This window comes from Uranotaenia lowii, chromosome 3 (assembly GCF_029784155.1).
Source record: "Uranotaenia lowii strain MFRU-FL chromosome 3, ASM2978415v1, whole genome shotgun sequence".
Taxonomy (NCBI): Eukaryota; Metazoa; Arthropoda; class Insecta; order Diptera; family Culicidae; genus Uranotaenia; species Uranotaenia lowii.
This window is the reverse complement of record NC_073693.1, coordinates 94,074,635-94,097,978: the sequence shown is the minus strand read 5'-3', so window position 1 is coordinate 94,097,978 and position 23,344 is coordinate 94,074,635. Positions and strand designations below refer to the sequence as shown.

Below are 23,344 nucleotides of genomic sequence, written 5' to 3'. Positions count from 1 at the left end.
GGTGCAAATAACAATTTTTTGGAATATGATGGACTCATGAATATCGATGCATCCCAAGAACAGAATTTGTTCAGTCACACAAATTAAACGCCTTTGTTTAGACTGAATACTCATTTTGGTTGTTACAATTTTTTTTGGAAAATCTCAATCGAATGCGTTGCGTTCACAAAGGCAAAAAAGAAAATAATTATTAAAAATTATAAGCGTTAATGTTTTTTTATTCTAATTAGAATCTTTTAGTATCGGTTGTTTAACTCGAGTAGAACTTATGAACATAAAATAGATTTTTCGATGAACTTCAAAATTTCAATGGTATTTTTTGATTGTCTGAATACTTTCATTATTATTTGAAATTTACCTAAAACTAAAACTTTGAAGAACATTTTTTTGAAAGCCTCGTTTCGTGTAATTAGATTTCTTTGGCCCTGAGGGCCTTATTTAGAATAGATCTTGACAATAACTTAAGATGCACCCTTTCAATTCAATTAATCATTCAAGAATCAATTAATTAATAGCACAAATTAAATTCTTCAGAGCCTTTTATGTGAGTTGGTGCATTTAACATTTTGGAGGGCTTTTAAGACTAATCACAAATATTACATGATATGGATAAATATTTTTTCCCAGATTTGTATTTGGCATTGGCATATAAATTCAGGCGTTTATCTGGATGGAATGGTCTTAATTCTAATATGTGCTCGGGTAAGTAAAAGTGATCTTACGAACATCGGAAGTACCACCGCAAAGCATGCATTCGTGAAGACGATATCCACGATTCTTAATAAATATAATAAACATTCACGTGTAGATTTTAAAGACAAAAGTATAGAAAAGAATTTATGCTATCATGCCTTGAAAGCTTAAATTTGGTACATAGTTTTTGCCTGAAAAAAAAAATCCTACAGTGCCAAAATTAGGGTCTATAGCACAGTGGATAGCACCGTGATGAAAAATTCAGGTTTTAATGGAAGCTCAGTGATGCCTCGTTTCACAACGTTTTTAAAAAGGATTTGATACCACAAAGATGCCAAATTTTGGCTGTAAATTAAACCTAAAAGTGGTATCATTATGCCTTCAAAACTCGTTTAGAAACGTTGGCTAAATAAGGTATCATTAAGGTTTCAGTGAAACCTACACTTGACATGATTGAGGTATCCATATATGGAAAGTGAGACCCAAATTTTGGCATTGTACCACCTTTATTCGGGCAAAATGATACCTGAATTTACTTTCAAGGCATGATAGCAAAATTAGGTATAATTTTGCCATAAAAGTCTGCTCGGGAATACCTGAAGCAATCCAGTCGGAAATAATTCACGGTTCTTACTTCTAGTGATATAACTTCGTGTAACTTGTAATATTGTGTAATACTTTGATCTCCAATTTAGCCTCAATGGTGATCTGAATTGAAAATCAAAATCTGAACATAAAAATTTAATTTTGATTTTGAATGAATCCCAGCAAGTTCGGACTCCTTCCACAATACAAGATGAAATCAACAATCAGACCGGACCAGGTTTCCTTAAGTTTAGCTGTAAATATATGGCGAAGCCTGAATAATTCAGGAAAATCAGAAATTAGGACTTGCCTAGTAAAATATTTATTATTTTTTTCGCGTCCAAAAACGGTTAGTAAATGTTAATTTCAAGTCAGAGATTGACTTGAATTTAAGAAAATGTATTGGATAATATTTCACGTTAAAATAATTGTAATTGGTGAAATTCAACATTAAAGTTTGATTCAATATTCAGAACATACGTTTTAATCAGTTTTATCAATTCGAAGATCGTTTTTTTAAATAAAAAAAAATTGTCCCTAAATTTAAAAAAAAAATAATTCAACTGTGCTAGAGATTTTTTTTTATATTTCAATTCAACAGTTTATGTTCGTCAGAACTGTTAATCCTAACTGAGGGTTTAAATGCTCATAGAATTAAAGTGTTAATCAATTATTAACTATCGTTAGACTTACCAGCCTGGGCAGCGAAATGCAGCGGAGTATTTCCCTCGTTGTCCGGTTTGTTTACATCGATGCCGGGCAGCTGCAGGAACAGTTCCAGAAAGTTTGTCAAATTTGTGGAACAGATGTAGGAGATGGCCGTCTAGGGAAAATTAAAAGAAAGAAAATAAAACCATCAGCGATTGGTCTGTGAAAAAAGGATGAAAAAGTTGAAGTCAAAAAGCTCACAGTTAAAATATATGATAGTGTCATCCCAATCAAACCTCAAGTCGATAAATGTCGCTGGAATGAATGAATAAATAATCATCACTGCGGCAAGGACTTTTTTTCGGTATGCTCTCTGTGTGTCTCCTAAACTATTCCAGGATCTGTGTTGGAAAGTTCGTGTCAATTCGAAGCGCGACGCGACGCCCGGTGCCATATGGAAATGAAACACAGATAGCGAAATAAAAAGGAAATCCACCAACTGCAAAAGCGTCGCATGTGGTGGCCTTCCAATTTGGGCAACCATTCACACGGTGTCGCAATGAATGAACGACTCGATTTGATGGCTCTCCAAACTGACGGAAGCAGATGGGTTCTAGGTTAAGTTGCAGATTATAAATGATGGCATGAGCTCCAATTTTCCTGAGGCCCGTGGGCTTTTGCATGCTTCCAACATTCTCACAATAAACGAAAAATTCCTTATTTTGTTTTTTTTTTTGAGAAATTTTATATTTTAGAAATTATTGGACTTCTAAGATTTTGAAAAAAAAACAAAACAAAAATGGGCATAGTAGAACTTAACATGTGCTTCGTTTCGTGAATTGGCAATTTAATAATTTTATTTGAAGGGAGTTAATTTTGATTGTTTTAAAACACAAAGCTGTGGTCTTGAAGCTTTTTTAGCTTATCAATTATTTAAATTAATACATTCAAATTATTTAGAAATTTTTTGTGCCTTAGTATATTTTGAAGAATTTTTTTTCCTTAATCTGTGATCTGTTCCCGACATCTGCTCAAAATCCAGGGTAGTAAAACGATTAACGACTTCATTCCACCATGTGTATGCATTCCTCTCTAAATTGAGGTGCATGTCTGATTAAATGAGTAGGGCAAAAATATGATTTATTTATCCTCGCATGAACAGCAGCGTTCAATTCCGATGAGTATTATGATGGAAATGTTTATTTTTTTTTTATTTGGAATAAGAAAATTCTGAAAGAATCTGTAGAAATTAATCTTTCGGTATTCTACATCGTGTTAGGATCAAGGTAGTAAAAATTCTGGATAAAATCTCCAAAAGGAAATACCTATAAAAAAAATGGCAATGACTTTCTTAAGTACATATTTCTTCTCCGTGATGTAACTTTCGACTTTTTTTTTATCTTTTAAACTCTACCGGTAGGTAAGAGATCATTTGAAAATAAAGAGAAACGGCTCTGGAAGTTAAGCTATTTTCAGGGTATTCTTTCCTCTACCGATTTCTTCCTAAAATCGCACACCGGGGGTCTTCTGATATGATGTAATTATGTCATTTCTGTTTCAATTATGTTTGGGGTATTTAAAAACATGATCTGAAAAAAAAACGCATGACGTTGAACCTAGTCGAAACAATTTTTGAAGGTCGCCATGAAACAGACAATAAGAATAAAAATTCGAGCACCTGACACAATTTCAAAACCGCAATATTTTTTAATGTCATCTGTTTTTGTCATAATTTGATTCTGGGATTACTGCGTTTTTAGATTATCTTTCTGACTCAACATCATTGACTGTGGTAGATTCGATCACTCCTTGAGACAATACACAAATCAATTTGCTCCATAAATAGCTCCAAAGGACCCTGATGGAATTCCTCCATTACTCTTAAAACATCTTGTAAATGAACTTAGTATGCCCTTGTATCTACTGTTTAACTCATCATTGAAATCCGATGTTTTTCTCAAGTATATAAAGAACCTTTGCTTGTACCCATTTTCAAGTCGGGAAAAAGTCTGACATTAAATATTACCGGGGTATAGCAATCTTATCTTGCAAACTATTTTGGCAATTGGCAATTGTAAATGAAAAAATATATAATCAATTAAAAGCACTCATAACTGAAAAGCAACATGGATTTGTTAAAGGACTATCTTCAACGACTAATTTACTTGAATTTGTTTCCTATAATATCCAATCCATGGATCCATGGAAATTCCGTACAGGCTCTATACACGGACTGTAAAGTTTTTGATATAATCGACATCCCAATGTTAATTTCTAAACTACATAAAAACGGATTCAGTGCACAACTTCTGAAATGGATTGAGCCGTATTTGGAAAACCGTACATAAATTGTAAGATTTAATCGTTCACTTTCGAAAAGCATCTTCGTTACACCTGGTGTGCCTCAAGGGTCCCATCTCGGTCCCATATTATTTGCTATACGTCAATGACATTACTTATCTAATATACCAGCTAAACATGCTTATATATGAAAACGATATGAAGCTATGAAAGTCGATAACGAAGAAGATTTGAGGGTGTTTCAAAACGAAATAAATATATTTTTCAAATGGTGCAGAAAAGTCTTCTTGAATTAAACGTGAAAAAATGTTCAAATATTGTATTTACAAAGAAAAAATATCCATCATATAAAACTGTTACATTAGTAAATGAGCCTGTGGAGAGAATCAATAAGATAAGAGATCTAGGTTTATATTGGACTCGAAATTTTCCTTTGCAGGTAATTATAACTCAGTAATTCAGAAATCAAATAGTATGCTTGGCTTTATAAAACGTTTTAGTTATAATTTTCGAGACTCTTATACAGTAAAAACACAGCTTATGTCCGATCCATACGTGAGTACTGTAGCGTTGTTTGGTCTCCCTTTGAAATTTCTCATAATAACCGTTTGGAATACGTTCAAAAACAACTTGTTCTATTTGCTTTACGAAATCTAGGATAGTCAATTACCAAGCTACGAATCACCCTGTTTACTAATAAATATAGAACCACTAAATGTAAGAAGATAATTTGCTGCAATCTCTTTTGTAAACGACAAAATTAATCAGCTTGTACAGTATACTTATCTACTAAATCAGTTAAACATTTATTGTCCGTGTCGCCAGTTGAGAACCAGAATTCTGTTTTTTTTCAAACCTCTGTTCGAACTGATTATGGAAAAAATAGTCCAATCAATTGTCTGAAGCAGAACTATAATAAAAATTACAAAACATAGATTTTACTACAGTATTACCTCGATATAAAGCAACCTCTTTTTTTTTCTTTTGTTTCGATTATAGTCGTTTTACCATCTTTATGACAATCGCGACTTTATCAACGTTGCAGTCAACAGATCGTTATTGAAAAACTTATCCGGTACAACTGGGTGCGATGTTTACTCTTGGGCTCGAACTCGCGGACATCGGCTCAGGAGACAACAGACTTGCCAACTGAGCTATATCACAAGCCATAAAGCAACCTCGATATAACGTAACCCAATATAAAGCAACTTTTACCTCTATATTACGTAACCTTTTTTTTTTTCTTTTTTTTTCTTTATTATAGAGACGTTCAGCCTCGGGCTGGTTCGTCTCTTTCGTAACCTTTAAAAATGTTTCTAATCTGAATAAATATGTTTAATTTCAATACTTTTTTGTCATAAAAATATAATAATGTTGTTTATGAGCCATTCGGTAAATTCTCAAATGTAACTCCAGTACTTTCAGTATTGTGATAGTCGCTTTAGTGCTTTTTAAAATCCAGCTTAGAGCATGTATCTCTATTTCAAAACTTAATGACTATATTTGCACTTACAGATAAGTTGCTTAAGCTGAAGTGAGGTTAGGGCATGTAGTCTTTTATTCAAATAAGTTTTTATGATTGCTGACAGTTGATCAATCAATGTACAGACTTCTACGTCGGGATGACCAGAATTTTATTTAATGGTTTAATGGTTTTTTGAGCAGTTTGTGCCAAAAATCACCAATTTTCTTGAAGAATCTGGTTTACCTATCAAAGCTGCTCTTGTTTTAGACAATTTTTCTGCGCATTTTAATGCAGATGAGCTGAAAACCGAAGATGGGTCGATCTTCACCATATTTTTACCACCGAATACCACTGCGGCAATACAGCCGATGGACCAGAACATAATTCAAATGATTAAGTCACGTTACAGAAATCTAATGATGCGTGAAATTCAAGGTCGAGGTGGAGAGTTCGACGAAAACATAAAAAAAAAACATTAACGATGCAATCTATTGGGTTGCACAATCATGGGATTCAGTTCCCGCAGAAGCTATCCGGAAGTCTTGGAACTTGTTGTATAACCTTTCTGAAATTGAGAACGAGCTACCACCAATCGTTTCAAATATCCTGCATTCTTATCATCCAGACGAGGATAACAATGTGGTTAGTTCGCAGTCAGCAATTAGGATATATTGACAGTTCTACACGAACACCACCTTGGCAGGAGGCTTCAGCCCTAACCTCAAACCATGGGAGAACAGAATCGATTTTTGAGAAGGGCGCACGATAAACGCGATTTCCCGGTAATAATATCGACAAATTCGCCCTGTGGAAAAGCGAACAGCTGTGTTCGTGTTTTGATTTTATTTGGGTGTTCAAGGGTGCCAAGTTCATTGATATTTGGATCATGATTTTATTTTTTAATTGCATTGTTCTTGAAAAATCTTTTCATAAGTACCGAGAATTTGCAACTTTCCCGTAGATTTCTATTCGAATGTGAAATTCAACGAATCATTTATCTGAACGAAATAACTGTCTGTATCGCACACTTAAATGATGTTGCGTTTAATGTGGATATGTTTCAAATAATCAGAGCATGTAGGCGATTATTTTTAAAGTCAACATAGACGGGCCGTTCATTGATTTACTTGTTTGTAACTGTGAATGATTTTGCATTCGTTTAGAAGTTGGAAACAACTCTTGTTTAATCTTCCAAGCAGTACATGAAAATTATTTCAGATGTTTTGAATCAACCTTGAAAATACATTTGCGAAAGATGGCTTATCTTCACCAATTTAAGGACGACCCGTAATGAATTCAAACATTTAGCTGTTGATAGTTAAACACTTTAAACAATTCAGAAATATTATGAGTTCAAAACAAGCAAATACTGATTCTTGAAAAGCACCAAGCATCACAGGTGAGGCCACCAACGAATCAATATTTGAGGTTATGGTTGAGGTCAATTTTTCGACAATACTATTGTCCGTATATACCCTTATAGACGATCCACCGCAGTCTGTAAGTTTCTAAAAATCTATATTTTTTTATCATTGATGTTATTTTTAATAATAATGGTAATTTACATCTCCAGACACAATCGAAGAATGATCTCAAAAAATGCAGATTGATAAAAATTCCTAAATACAGCTACCTTTGAATAGCCGTCTAAAGATGCCAAAATGTCACAAATTACGTAAATTTTCCAAACCACTTTTCAAAAAACTTCTACTGTGACTGGAACAGCTTTGACAATTGATTCATTGAAAAGTACGATTTTACACCACTTTTTTACATTTTTCGTGGTCATGATCTTAAAAATTTTTGATTTGTTTACAGATGTGCAACATATAGTTTCTAACATCAGCTTTTCAAGGCACTAAGTGAATTTTTGGTCGAGCTCCTAATAACTGACTTACAGCCTTTTTCCCGAAGCATGTTTTTTCTGGTTTTTTTCTTAGACGTCGAATAAGTTTAAAATCCATGATTGTAGCTAAATATTGTCTGAGAATTATATTTGAGTAACGTTACAAGCTTTCCAAAACTTTAAATTTTGTAAAAATCGATTAACAAATAAGAGAGTTTTAGCGGAAAAGGTGCTAACGTAACTTCGATATAAAGCAACGAAAAAAAAAATTGGTTGCTTTATATCGAGGTATTACTGTATGTCTAAACAGCAACTAAAAAGAGTTTTTTACGGCAACAAGCACTGAAGTAGTATGTAAGTTAATATAAAGATTGTAAATCCTAGGTTTAAGACCATATGTAGCCTACGATGTTTGGTTAAATAAAAAAATAAAAAAAACATATTTTATTACTACGTATCAAAAGCAAAACTAAGAAACCGCATTCAAATCTAGGCATAATATTAGAAATCTTTAAATCAATTTAGTTTTAAAAAATGAACATTTCGTCACTGTAAACAGTATCAAAAAGTGGTTCTTATTAGCACTGAATTCAGTGTCGAAAAGTACATTCCACGGCCTACTTGATCATAAATTTTCAGTCGTTGGCATGGTTGTCCGTCCACATGTTATCCACATTTGTTGACATTCTCTTGTAGGTTAAATTATAAAATTTCTAGGGAATTTTTCGAGTTTGCATAAAATTGTGTATTCAACTCATTGCAAAATTCGATTTTTTAAGCCTCCAATTTTTTCAATTTGTTACATATTAGTTTTTTGAATCAATTTGTAAAAAATGGATTTTTACAGCACGAGTTGTAAATGTATCCAAAGAGGCTTGCCGATTTGGATATAAAGTCGAGTGTTTCAAGAATCGAGTTTTGCAACGTGTTGCACATCCAATTTTATGCAAATTTGAAAAATTCCTTGAAAACTAATAAATCAACCTACAAAAAGCGCATGTCAACTAATAACAACATGTGGATGACCATGCCAACGACTGAAAATTTATGATCAAAAAAGTCGTGGAAAGTACTATCCGACACTGAAATCAGTGCTAACAAGAAGAACTCTTCGATACTGTTTTCATTGTCGAAATGTTCACCTTTCAACACTGAATTGTATAAATAACTATGTTACTTCTTAGGAAAAAAAACAAAACTCTGTCAAATTAGTTTAAAAAATATCGTGTAGAATCATAATGGAAATAATTTGTTCTACAATTGTAGACACACAAAACTGAAAATCAATTCCATTTGATATTTTATCAAATCAATAATAATTATGAAAAAACCTCGGAATCTGCAGAAATTGGCACAAAATTGACGCCATTTAGTGGAAAAAATATACGTGAACTCAGGGAGGGATTAAGGGGGTAACGGAGGCAATTGCCTCTCCACCCCCGCTTAACTGAGAAGGCTGTCCCAGGAATTAAAATAGACTTTGGCCCTTATGATGCGCCACGCGGAAGGTGGCGATAGTCGAGTCACTCGAGTCACTCGATTCCAGGAGTTTCTTTAGGTGAGGAAAAAACCCGTCCATGGGGGGTTTAGTTTCAAAATTCAAATTTAGCTAGTAATAACAACAATTCCAAAAATGCACAATAAATCCGGTAAGTCATTAAAAAAGTCTGTGAGCCTAAATCGGCTAAGATGGTGTATGTCTTTTTAAAATCCCTCATTCAACATAATGGGGAAAAGTCAACAAAAATAAAACTTATTTTACTTTTTTTGTCAAAAAAAAACTTGCGGTTTTAGGGAAAAATGACAATTAAATGAAAACATTTATTCTAAAAAATTTTTTGATGTTTTATCAAAAAAGCTCCAAATTTTCTCTAATGATTCTAACATATTTGCTTATAAAGGCACAAAATTTAATAAAAATTAACTCTAATATTCATTGCACCTTGGAAAAATGTAAATTTTGTGGCCTTGCCAAGGTAAAATTTGTGTCTTGAAGAATATTTATTTGACTAATTAAAGTGATTAAGAAAAAAGTGGAGGTTTCATTTTTGTTACTAGTTCTTTCGACAATCGTAAGTATTTAACGCCTGTCACATGACTACCAATATGTTGACATGTAAAAAAATCGATGAATGAATTTGGAAGTTATAATCGTTGGCTTCTGAACTAGTTTGGTTACCCTTCTAAATAAAAACCCATTCTAAATACAACCCATTTTGTGTCAAGATTTGAGTTTCTATACAGATAGCCTATCAAATTGCAAACTTTAATTTACAATCCAAAATTTAATTGTATCCTTTTTCCGTAAAGTAAGAACGTTATGTGTCGTGTCTTGTAATACGTCGTGTGATATGTGTATAGTTGAAGTTCTTAAGTTAGCACAAATCATATAAAAATGAGTCAATTTGTAAACGTCTTAAAATAAAATATTTTAGGTCTCAAGCTATTCATGACTAAATTTCACCGTAGGCGATTTAATTTTATAATATGTTTTTAACACTTATTTTAAAACACCTTTTTGAATCAAGTAACTTCCATCACTACGGTAAATTCCTTTCTTCAACTGAAACTTTACTTGGAAAAATCCATGAAGGTTGGAGGGGGGTTGAACCCCTAACCAGTACCCCCCTCCTTTGCACGGCCTTGGTTCCTCCACAGATTTGAATAGTATCAATATTATGAACACAAAACAATATTAGAACAAAATTAAATTACAGCATGTTCGCGTGGTAATGTAAATTAAATATGGACTTGTGATATAGCTCAGTTGGCAAGTCTGTTGTCTCCTGAGCCGATGTCCGCGAGTTCAAGCCCAAGAGTAAACATCGATCACAGTTGTACCGGATAAATTTTTCAATGACTGTCCGCCAACTGCATTGTTGATATAAGTCGCGAATGACATAAAAATGTTAAAACGACTATAATCGAAAAAAAAAATCATTTCATCATCACTTAGCTCCTAAAATGTTGTCTATGTCGGGACACATCGAATAACTTAACCGAAGTAAGCACCAATAGCACAACAAACGTGGGAAAATGAGTCAAATAACTTGCACAGGTACTTTAATATGGATTTTTTTATATTAAACATCCGATGAAGCTTTTTATATCTACTTCTTTGACAAATCAGAAAGTAACATTTGTTTCGAAAAATCTTGAGGAAAGTTGTCTAAGACCGGACAGCAAAATTTAAAATTTCTCCGAGGACTAACATATTTTTGAGCACCATTTGAGGGTGCTATGAAGATGAAAAATTTAATGTTTCAAGTTGAAATCACGTTCAATTTTCAATATTTTCTTGTCTGGTCATAGGCAAAAATTTTCACTTAGTTTTTTTTCATTTCGTTATCTTTTATGTACTGTAAACGAAAGATAACCAACCAATGATGACGTTTGTTTGCAACCTTTCCGGAAAAAATATCACAATACAAGACATGAGTTAAGGCGATACTCTTTGACAGCTTTCGATGGCTGTCATTAGAATACCATATCAGGCTGCTATGTACCCTATTTTTATGCTGTCAAAACATTATTTGGATAGTAAGTTTTCGAAAAATCAATGTTTTCCGGCCATTATTCTTATTTATGATTTTTAAACAATTTACTAAATTTTTATTTTTAATCTTAATTTGCAAGTCATATACAATTTCAAACAATTTGCCAACTGTTCTATTTCCAATTTTCGAATCTTCAGATATCAACTTAACTTAAATTCTGTTTTTCAATTACTGCATATATTCTGTACTTGAGTTAGAAATGTATATCTATAAATTAAAAAAAAATTGAAGCCAATATGACAACAAAACTTTAGTTCTTTTTGTAGACTCAATTTCAGAGTTTTAATATTATTTGAAAATTGGGATGAGAATAAGAAAAAAAAAATTATTTTTATTTTGGTCATTGTATTTAACTACTGTTATACTAAATAAATTCTGAATGTATTTTTATACTAAATCTGTGAAAGGGTTTAGGTTTCATTTTTTATTCAACAGCTTTTTTTCTGTTGAATACCAGTTGCATTAACCGACATACATCGCTAGGTGAAGCAGAATGAATACCCTCATTACTGAACAGCTGGTGGAAAATCTATCTGGAACGGTCATCGCTATGGCGATTTTCTCATTTCACGTCCTCGTTACGGTTGACATATGTACATTTCTACCCTTTGGACGAAGTCTGTAGTGATTGGTAAGTGTATGGGAGGGAAAATGTCAAATGCCATCGTCGTTTGCCCGGTGCACAAGGAGTTTGAAAGAGAAAATTCGATGGACATGTTGATTAAAAATTCCAATTGATTTATCTCGATATCAAAAACTAATGACCAGAAATAGAGATGATAGGCCAATATCAATGGAAAACATTGGAAACAATTAAAAGTAAGATGTTAAAAACATGTAAGTGTTTTATTACCCTAAATAAAATACATTCACCCACCATGCACAACGGCCATAATAATCCAAACACCATTATAAATCCCTGGTCGGGATACTCTAGTTGTTCGACCCAGTTTGTTGTGTAGTGCCAGATTAATGAGCCCCACAGATGATTGACTGCACTTCGAAAATCAGGAGAAAATCAACAACTAACTAACGAAACGAGCTCCTCTATATGTACATGTGTAGGTCCATCTAAGGGGACATACATGCTTGCCCGGTTAGTCACCTACATCCGGAACCAGGAACTATCTTCTCTGATGATAGCAAACATAACAAAAAAACAACCCATGCTTACCCTTCCACTCCGATCGGTTGAGTTCAGATTTTCCCGGGAGATGCCATTCTCCAGAATGTCCCGGAACACTTCCTTCAGCAGGTACTCGTTGGCATCCCGGCTGGCCCGCAGCAGGGTCGTCACCGTTGGCACCTGTTCCATGCTCATCCGGAGGGCTCTGATGCGGGAACTGAGGGTGGGGCTGGAAAAAGAAAACAGTGGAAACGCCACATGATTATTGTGTGTCTGAGTTCGGCAAAAGGGAAATCGAATGGTGATGATAAAGAGCGGTCAGATCAGACGTAATGCAAATTTCAGTTGGTCACATCAGGAACGTGGCGGGTTTAAACCTTGTCCCGGTGACAGTGACAAGGAGAAACTGGATGTGTCCGATAATGAGGAACTGCAATGCAAATCTGTACACTTAAACAATATTTCTTTTCAAGCTGATAAAGTCTAAGGATGTTTCAGAGCTTACAAAAAAGTCAGGAAAGTTTGAAGATTCTTAAGGTTTTTTTTTCAGAGATATTCTTTTCAACTTCTTCTATTCAACAAATATTTATTTTAAACTCCAGATAAGAAATGAGATTAAATGTGTTTAAACTTGATTTATGTCGCTTTACAATTCAGTAGCTGCATTTGAGCTGTTTTGAAAAGAAGAAAAAACTACGAAATCAGTTTTAATCAATTATGTGGTCAATGATTTAAGCCGGATAACCCGATATAAAAAAATAAAAAACTTCATAAACTGTTAATGTTTATTATTACTCCGTCTTACCAAAACCAAGTTCTATAGATAAAAATTCAATTATTACAATTATTTCAAGATTTTAAATTAACTATAAACTAAAAACATTGAATTATATTATCATTCAACAAATTTAAAATTGTTATCTTAATATTTTAATACTAAAGGGTGATACGGTCAAAATTTGGTCATTATCAACTTGACGTATTTCTTTCAATTTTGCATTTAAAAAACCTGAACACCCCTCATTTTGAAGGTGTGTGTGTAGAATATTGCTCCTATTTTGATTTTGGAATTCACTCTTCAGTTGTCAAAATGCCGTCCAAGGAAGAAGAGCAGCGTATCAAAATTTTGCTCACGCATCGCGAAAATCCGAGCTACTCGCACGCAAAGCTGGCAAAATCGCTAAAAGTTGCCAAATCAACCGTTACAAATGTAATTAATGTGTTTGGGGAACGTTTGTCGACAGCCAGGAGGTCTGGATCGGGGGAAATCGAAAACCGGAAGCTGCTGGGACGACAAAGAGAGTAGCCGGTAGTTTCAAGCGAAACCCTTACCTCTCTCTCCGAGATACCGCAAATAAGCTGGGTGTATCGTCTACAACCGTGCATCGAGCCAAAAAACGAGCCGGACTATCGACTTACAAGAAGGTTGTGACTCCAAATCGCGATGATAAACAAAATACGACGGCCAAAGCGCGATCCCGGAGGCTGTACACGACGATGCTGACGAAGCTTGACTGCGTGGTAATGGACGACGAAACCTAAGTCAAAGCCGACTACAAGCAGCTTTCGGGACAGGAGTTTTATACGGCAAAAGGAAGGGGAAAGGTAGCAGATATTTTCAAGCACATGAAACTGTCAAAGTTCGGAAAGAAATATCTGGTTTGGCAAGCATTCTGTACCAGTGGCTTGAAAAGCAGCATTTTTATAGCTTCCGGGACTGTCAACTAAAAAATTTACGTGAAAGAGTGTTTGAATAAACGTCTGCTGCCTTTCCTGAAGAAACACGGTTGTTCCGTACTGTTTTGGTCGGATTTGGCATCTTGCCATTACGGTAAAAAGGCCATAGAGTTTTTCCTAAATTTTATACTAATTTATATTAATTAATTTACACGCGTTTTGACAAATTTTGACCGTATCACCCTTAAACTTGCTCTCACTCAACTATACGAAAACCAAATTCATATTTTTCATCTTTACACAAAAGATTACTACCAAATAATGACCCATTGATAGATGGAAATATTATCGAGAAAGTAAAATGCTTTACATACTTTGGAATTTACGTAGATGAAACTCTTTCTTGGAGTCGTCACACAGAATATCCAGAGAAAAAAAACTTGTCCTGATTGTGGTATCCTATGGAAATTGAGAAATTTGGTGTCTCGACATCCCAGGCAACCAGAATTCCCTTAAAAAGGTTTCATAGAAGCTTAATCAGCTCTCGTTTCTATCTAAACAGAATGCTAATCATCCCAAAATTTAAGTTCTTAAGGCTACTTTGAAGTTCGTTTAGGTGGCTGAAGAGAATACTATTCAGCTTCTAAGAGAATGGCAAAAAACTTCTACGCGCCGAAAAAGTTCGTTTGACAGATTGCTCTGACAACCAGATGGCAGATTGCTAGGTTGCCGGTCTATCATGGTTTATCTCATTGGTTTTGAAAATATATTCTGATTACAAAAGCTGCTTACGCCTAGAGGATTGAACCGCTGCTCTCTATGTTGCAATGAAACTCACCAGCCCCTCGACCAATCCAGCAAAAGTTCATTGCCACTGTAATAATTAGTATTTAAACTCATATAATTTGAGATGATTGAATAGGTTGGTCAATAGATTGTACCTTATTTTGTTTAAATGACCTTTAGTACGCTTAATAAAGAATAAAAAAAATTCTCATCATCAAAAATTTATTCGAATATCTTAACATGGATAAGAAAAATACGAAAACATTTTAAATTCCTTTCGTAAATATCAGTACAGATATAAACCAAACAAATACCATGACAAAAAATTGAGAGACCTTTTTGACATGTCGCTTAGAGGATTCCCATACAGGTTCTTTAAAACACCAGAAGTATCTTAACGGTGCGTTAGAAAGTGTTAAACGAACGTTATCGACCTTCTTGAAAGAAGTTGCATTAAATGCGCTTAGAAGCTCCGTTATCGATAATTTAACCTTTCAAAAGGCGATGTAACTTTTACGTGACTCCTGAAGCTACCGTAAAACATTTTCTCAGCCAAATGTGAACTTCAAAGTTCCATCTTTTAATAAAAATGTCTTTTGGTTGCTTGGGATGTTCTATTGAAGAAAGTAAAATCACTGGTCGGTAGATTGATGAGAGAAATTAGACGTTTGAAGATTTTTTTTCTTTTTTTATTCAGTCTTCCTGTCCCAGATCTAGACCAGTGGCCTCTACCGCCCTCTGGGGGGCGGCGAGCGCATATTTGTAGTTTGGGGGCGTTGGAAGAAAAATTTACAATTTCACAAGTTTCGAAGCAACGTTGAATTGAAATGACAACGTGTAAGTTTAACGCACAACAATAAAATAACATTGCAGAACTAAACACCAAAATTTAATCAGGTTTAAGACTGAAATAGTTATCTGAAATAAGCGTACATTTTGAATGACAATGCTTGAAAATCTTCAATTATGCAATGAATTACCTTAAAAAATTTGCTGATCAAAAAATGCTTTCTCAACAATCTGTATGAAAAGCCGTGGCAGATTTTTTGAAGTTTCGAATTTTTTGATATTTGACTCAATCGCATAAAAAAATCAATTAAATTAAATAAGTTGGTTATTGAAATCTATGTTTATTTTAAGACCCCTGACTGAATTTCGAACAGAATTCCAGTTCAATTTTGAGGTTTTATTAATAAAGTTTGAAAAATATGATATCAAGAAATAATATAACTTTTTTATTTCTTACAAATTGCAGTAATTATTCCAAGTTTAAATGATAAAGATCTTGGTTTCCAAAATTCAAGCTCGTCGTTGTGTTCATAAAACAAACTGATAGTAGGTACGCACTCATTTAAGAGTATGTACTTTTCATTTTGATATTTTTGTAATAAGCATATTTTGTGGATTTTTTTTTCAATGTTCTATATTTTCTGAAGTCATTATCTAGACACCGGCAGGTTTTTTAAGCGATATCCAAAAACTCGTGAATAAATTGAGCAACAGTCAAACAAATGGAATACAAACTGAATAATGAATTGAATAAAAAAAAAAAGGGTTTAGCTAGCGAAGCACAATTTTGGACTAATAAATAGAGAATAGAATAGTTGGAATTTCAAACCGATTTTAGTGTTGATAATCTTTTAAAATTTTAAATTTTGAGTTTTTTTTTCATTCTTCTTATTATATTTTAGGCGTCTATTTTATCTCAACAATAATATTAGTATTCTCAAAAGTGATGTTGTAGTTGTTTCACTTCGACAAAAATGTATTTCATTTTTAATTAGCAATTTTTAAATTTGGAAATTGAGATATGAATTTCGCAAAGTTTAAAACATTTGTTTTGCTGTATAGATGTCAATAAAAAAATTTGATACTTTCAAACTTTGCAAGCATTTTTGTATAATTTATTGCTTTTTTCTGAAGATGAACTTCCTCAATGTACTCTTGCACCACGGCTGGTTATGGACCCTTGTATAAAGCAAAATATTTTAATTTAACTTTTTACTAATACTAACTTTGAATAAATGTTCAATTATGTCTTACACATAATAGCTTATGCTTTTTAACAATTCCAATCAGCGTTTTTTATTTTCAATATTATTTAAGGGGGGCGTTGAGCTAAAAAAAATTGACAAAAGGGGTTGTTGAGTGGAAAAAATTTGAAAACTACTGATCTTGACAGCTCGATACACCTACAGGGATTTTTTAAGGCAATGAAATCGACGTTATTCAGCAAAGTCACTGAAAACGTCGAGTAAATATCCCGGTCATAAGAAAATCTTTATATTGAATTTGAATGAAAATGGTGGCTAAGATAACGCGAAAGCTGCATTTTGCCAAAAAAAACAGAAATAGAAAGTAATAAAAAATGCATTACATTGGAATTCAAATTAGAGTATGGTGGGGTAAAAGTACTACCTCAGTGCTATCCTATTTTTAGAAAATATTGCCGGTTGTTTTTCAAAAAACCAAGAACAGCATTTGATTCTTTAGGCTTTTATCTCTCTTCTACAAAATTACTAAGATAACCGATCGACGCATTTGATAGCAGTAGTGGAAATGCCTAACTGCTATCGAAACGTACTCCTACCCCACCTTTGGAGCAAAAGTTCGAATGACTTGGGGTAAAAGTACGACCATTCAAAATTCCACAATTCTGCATAAAGTCAACAGGAAAATTAAGTTGTATTAATCTCTGCTTACAGCAGCAGCTTCTTTGTTCGCTTCTGATACAAATCCCATACATGGGCCAATATCCTACGCGAATTTGGAGTTCTCCAATAACTATCCATACTCAGCAGGTTTTCGAAATCCAGTCCTCATCGTATTTGAGCAATTTTCCGCGCGAGCAAGTCTTATAGAAACAAAATATACGCTGATGTTTCCAGAGCATTTTTAAAAAAAAAGTTAAAATTTTCCGTTCAGATTTACTTCAGCAGACCCTTGGTACTTTTGCAGTTCGTACTTTTGCCCCTTCAAGGTTTCTTATGATTCACAGTTTATTATGCAGAACAGAGATATAGTAATTAAATTCTTTCTTCGGCATTTGATAGTGATTAAAAACATCTAAAAAGACGCATTAAAACTTTCATTGAAAGCCAGACTTTTGATTGCACAAACATGTTTGCCGTTATTTGAAATATTACATCATTCAAGCAAAAAAGCTACTTTACCTCATTTTGCGGAGTGTTTCCAATTTCTACGAAAAAAAAAATTATGGTTGGCTGTTGGTAGTCCAAATCATTGTCGATCCACGCCAGAGTTTTGAATTTTACTGATCTCGGTTTGTGATAATCCCAAAACGTACTTTTACCCCACCCTACTCTATGTATAATGATTTCGAAATTCGCTTCATGAAACATTTTGAAATAATATTGAATTATTTAGAATAAGAACTTAAGAAGAAAACAATTTGTTGTGATATCGTTATAGCAGCTGATTTAATCTAACCCTACCCTTAAGACTAAACTAGATAAACAGTTTTTGAAAACACCCTCATAAACACGGTATATTCGAAGGTAGGATATTCATCGAGCCAAAACATGACACAATTTCCGAGAACAACCAACACAATCTAGGAAAATTGCATCACATGGTAGCAGTTAGGAATTCCACCGGTTCAGTTCGGTAACCCACATGTGTATCGTGACACACCTTCCTCATAACAACAGAACAGAACCTCCTCCCCAATGAAAACAAGAATAACAAACTCCTAAACCCTACTTAGAAATTGGTCCACCTCATTCCGAGATTCCACCGGTCCGAAGATCCACTAGAGAAGACGCAACATTTTATGCGTTGCAATAGGGTTTCGCTCGGATGCAGCCAATTCGGCAGCAGGGCTAATTTTAGAATCGCTCCCAAGAGTTGGTGATTGGTTTTCTTTTTTTTTTTCTTGAACCATTTGAGAACGTCATCACCATGGTTAACATGGGAACTTTTACTTTCTGTGTTTCATCTTGGGTAATCGACCTATCATCATCTGTTAGGTGGTTTATTTCAAAATTGGTTCAGCCTCCCGCTCGTCATTTGCTCTTCGATGAACAAGTTTTCACCAAAAACTATGCTAGGTGTGAACAAAAATTTCGCTGTGTGGTCTAATTGTGTGTGTGTGTGTGTGTTTTTTTTTTTCGATAACTACCGTTAATCTGTTTTTAATAGTCCGATAAGGTTACAAAAGCCATGCAAACCTCGCTTCAACAAACGTGTTCTATGTCATCTTTTTTGTTTATGAATTTTGTAGTGGGTACTTATCGTTATCATCACATACCAAATTTTTGTTCAGCTCGGGCCAACTACAAATGAAGTGGTAGCTACAGATGGAGTTGCATCGACCACCACGATTTTCAACTTGTGGGACGAACCACGCTTGGCCTACTAAGAGCAAGTTCACTCGTGTTGTACAAAGGTGGTAGAAATTTTGACACTTCCAGCACATTTTGAAAACTTTAGCATGCAAAAACATTTTCAAGATTTGCGGCCTTCAAGTTTTTTAACAACACGTGTTCTATTTTCGCATGCTGTGATGCAAAAATAGCAATATTTCAATCGCATACGGCTGAAATAGAAACAGTGCTGTGAAAAAATACAACGCCCAAAGATCTTGAAAACATTGTTACATGGTAAAATTTTCAACATGGGCTTCAAGTGGCCAAATTTCTACCACTTTTTTCCAACACCAGTGAACGTGCTCTAATGTGTGGTGATAGATGCAATTCTATCTGTATCTACCACTTTATATGTAGCTGGCCCGTGCTGAACAAAAATTTTGTATGTGATGAAAATGCTTCTTTTCGATAAAAGTTATTTGACGATAAGTTTCCCAATGTCAATTTTCGAAGGGCAAGGCATTGCCTCAAAAAAGGAGATGGTTAACTTTTCGATAGGTATTTGATTACTCTACCAATGCGATACTGTTTAATAAAAAATACGTACGATTTACACACTTTCGCACTTGTAACTTCTTTAATAGGTCGTAAAGCTAATCAGCGTAGTTTTTCGCTTTTCAGTTGATTTTTGTTTTGTTTTGATTAGAGTCGTTTTAACATATTTATATCATTCGCGACTTATATCAACGATTTAGCAAAGGAAGCAATTGACTTGCCAACTGCGCTATATCACAAGCCCTTTCCAGTTGATTTCAGATTGCAAAACCCAACCTAGATTGTTTTTTAATATTCTTACATTGTAAAACTTTAAACGATTTTGAACTGCACTAACCAAACAAACCAAAATTTCACACTCTCTAAAACAAACGCATAGAACCAACATAGGCACTACAGTGGATAAGTCAAGTGAATAAACAAACAAGTAAACATAGCACTAAGATAGTAGGAAAAAAGCCCCTCGTTTACTCCACCGATAGACATCTACATGTCAAGCACACAAAACGTGATCATCATTTTGCGCGGTTTGATTTTGTCGTGATCTTCTGCTACTTTTATAGGTGATGCCACTGATAAGACCGCAATTGCAAAAGAACGCTCTCCCATGGTGAATGTCTCTGGACGGGACGATCGGATGGGGTCAATAGCATTCAGAATCCGACATTGGCGTTTTGCATAATCCATAGTCAGCAGTTGTTTCACTTGCTCTGAATGAATAACCGAGATAAGGGGTAGGTAGAAGGAAAAAAGGTGGCATCTTTACGGATTTCAGATTCAGCCAAGCATGATGGAAATTACAAAATATAAACTTGTGTAAAATATTGAACCGGATCAATGAATCGCTGATGGGACAGAAAATTGTAATTTTCGCTTCATATCAAGTTTTAGAGTATAATTTATCAGTGAAACTAAAAATAACTAATCAAACAGCACCTGTTTTCAAATACAGCTTTTCAGCTTAATTTTCAAATGGAATAAACAACAGTGGCTTTCTGCATTTTATTACTTACGTCGTAATCCTAATGTCCTATTCATCTTAAAGTATATTCCGATTAAAAATCTTCAGAAAATTGTTCATTTGTGTATCGTCTACATCAATTATTTATAATCTTCAAAGTTCATCAATATGAAATCTTTCAAAGCTAAAAGCGGTCCCTAACATGATAATTTGTACTTGAACGTCTTATTCGTACTACAGTGAGCGAAATAAGAATAGCACCACTATGTGTTTTGGTTGTTAAAATATGAATGATTGAAAGTTACGAAAATTTTCTTCCATAGTATGTTCTGAATTGTTAAACGGATAAATCAAGCATAAGTTTACTTTTTTTGGACGTAGCAATTGGCGTTGAGGACCAAAAATGTGAAAAAAGGGTGCGAAATAAGAATAGCACCACTTGAGTTTTTCAACAAAAACAAGTTTACTGTGTTAAAGTGAATAATAATGCTTCTACGAATTATTTGAATAGATAACTGCATTTTAAGGAGTTTTCCAGAATTCCAAAGGTTTTCAAAGGTATTAAAAGGGGGTTTTAAGAGATGCTTAAGCCTCTAGCCTTAAGGAATATGATATTTGAGCTGTAATTCAAACATTTGGGATTAATTTTGAATCAGAAAAAAATAGGTAGGAAATCAAAACCTTTGATTTTGTTCAGTAAAACAACACTTTTTCCAGTTTTAAGTCGTAGATGGCAGCACTATCTTGCAGTTTAAACCAAATTAAGTCTCAATATTGAATTTACAGGTTTATTTAGGCCCATATTGACCATTTCGAGGTGTTTTTCCATCACAGTTTTGTGGGAGTTCACACTGCAGAATGCTTTTCCTGCTTAACCAAAATCATCCAGCACTCCCTAATTAACCCCGGATATTCGAAAATGGGCATGAATTTGGTTCAATGGCAAGATAGTGCTGCCATCTATGACTTAAAACTAGAGAAATAGTGTTTGACTATTAAAACACATTAGTATTTTTGAATTTCAACCTGCTTTTTGGATTTAAACTCAGCTTTAAATCTATGTTCCATCATTTTGCATCATATTTATGATTGTTAATGAAGAAATCAAGCAGTTTGATAAAGTTTTATAGCTCAAATATCAAATTCCTTAACGCTAGAGGAGCATCTTTTAAAACCTCCTTTTAATACCTTTGAAAACCTTTGGAATTCTGGAAAACTCCTAAAAATGCAGTTATCTATTCAAATAATTCGTAGAAGCATTATTATTCACTTTAACACAGTAAATTTTTTAAAATAATCTTGTTTTTGTTGAAAAACTCAAGTGGTGCTATTCTTATTTCGCACCCTTTTTTCACATTTTTGGTCCTCAACGCCAATTACTACGTCCAAAAAAAGTAAACTTATGCTTGATTTATCCGTTAAGCAATTCAGAACAAACTGTGGAATAAAATTTTCATAATTTTCAATCATTCATATTTTAACAAGCAAAACACATAGTGGTGCTATTCTTATTTCGCTCACTGTATTATTTCATTGGGTCATGGGCTTCAACGCTTCATTTCGCTCTTACCACTCCCACTCGTGGTAATCGGATTATTTTCTTGAGTGCCGAGCTAGTTTACTTTGAAGTTGAGTCTTTGATCATACCGTTCGTTAGATGTCGGTTATTCAAGCGAACGTATTGCTACAGGAGTGTGTTGATCTGCAAACAATAGAGCTGTCCCTCGCAAGTGTCGTGATCCCCAACTGTAGCACCCTTGAGCCTTCACAGTTAGGTGTACCGCGGGTAAAGGCTAGTGTCTGGCACCTAGGTGTCAAACACGATCGTATGGTCTCCGGGCTATGCTTGGGAATAGGGGAGACAACATTTCCTCCTGACCCATGATGTCACCAGCCTGGACGAACAGTGGCACAGTTTCCAAAACAATATACGGTAGCGTAAATAGTAGAGTTTAAAATCTCGGAATTTGAACCCGGCAAGAATTGAACCCGCAATTTCCGCTTCAGTACAACGGCGCGTAAGCCAATTACACCACTGTGAACGTGACGAAATAGGCTCCAGTACGCGTACATGTCGAGCTTTGACGATCGACCGCTGGATCTTCTATCGATACCCCATGTATATCTCGCGCGTGTTCTTTGCCCACTATTGATCTCTCTATTGTTTCTCTATCACCGACTATCAACTCGGGATTTTAGCAAAATAAAATTGATGACCTTTTTTGTAGTCGTCTGGTAAAATTTTCATTTATTCGCAGAAACCCTATAATATTTTTTCGAAAATCCAAAGATCCAGTGGTCGACCGACGGTGCTCGACATTTTTTCTAAAAACCCAGCGAAAACCAGGCATTGGATTTTAAAATTTTCAACCCAAAATCCGGGTGATATTCGACCTAATTCGATCAAAACCACGGAATTATTCGACAATAATCAAGAAAAAAGAACACTTGGAATTTTGTTTTCCATCAAAACACACCAGCAGATTGTAACTTATTTTTTATTTTTTATTTACATAGTATTCCGTCTCACGACATAACTTGACGAACATAATTCCTAAAATTCACTCGGTCCATGGAAACCGTTCTCCAATTCCTCGGGCACCCCACGTTCGCCAGATCACGCTCCACTTGGTCTAACCATCTCGCTCGTTGCGACCCCGCTCGTCTTGTTCCTACCAGATTCGTAGCGAACACCTGTTTTGCAGGAGAGTCGTCCGGCATTCTCGCAACATGTCCCGCACAGCGTATCCGGCCATCCTTCACCACCTTCTGGATACCACGCGCGAGCTCGTGGTTCATCCTTCGCCTCCACACTC

General features: G+C 34.6%; 1 protein-coding gene across 3 annotated transcripts in view; it reads right to left on the bottom strand.

The window, feature by feature from the left end:
• The window catches only part of LOC129757967 (uncharacterized), a 152,165-nt gene that overhangs the window by 41,862 nt on the left and 86,959 nt on the right, over positions 1 to 23,344 (bottom strand). For all 3 annotated transcript variants that reach the window (XM_055755384.1, XM_055755382.1, XM_055755383.1), the window contains exons 4-5: positions 12,270 to 12,450; positions 1,972 to 2,101 (exon numbers count right to left, since the gene is read on the bottom strand). In XM_055755384.1, coding sequence (XP_055611359.1) covers positions 1,972 to 2,101; positions 12,270 to 12,450 — 311 coding nt within the window. The remainder of the gene's footprint in view (positions 1 to 1,971; positions 2,102 to 12,269; positions 12,451 to 23,344) is intronic.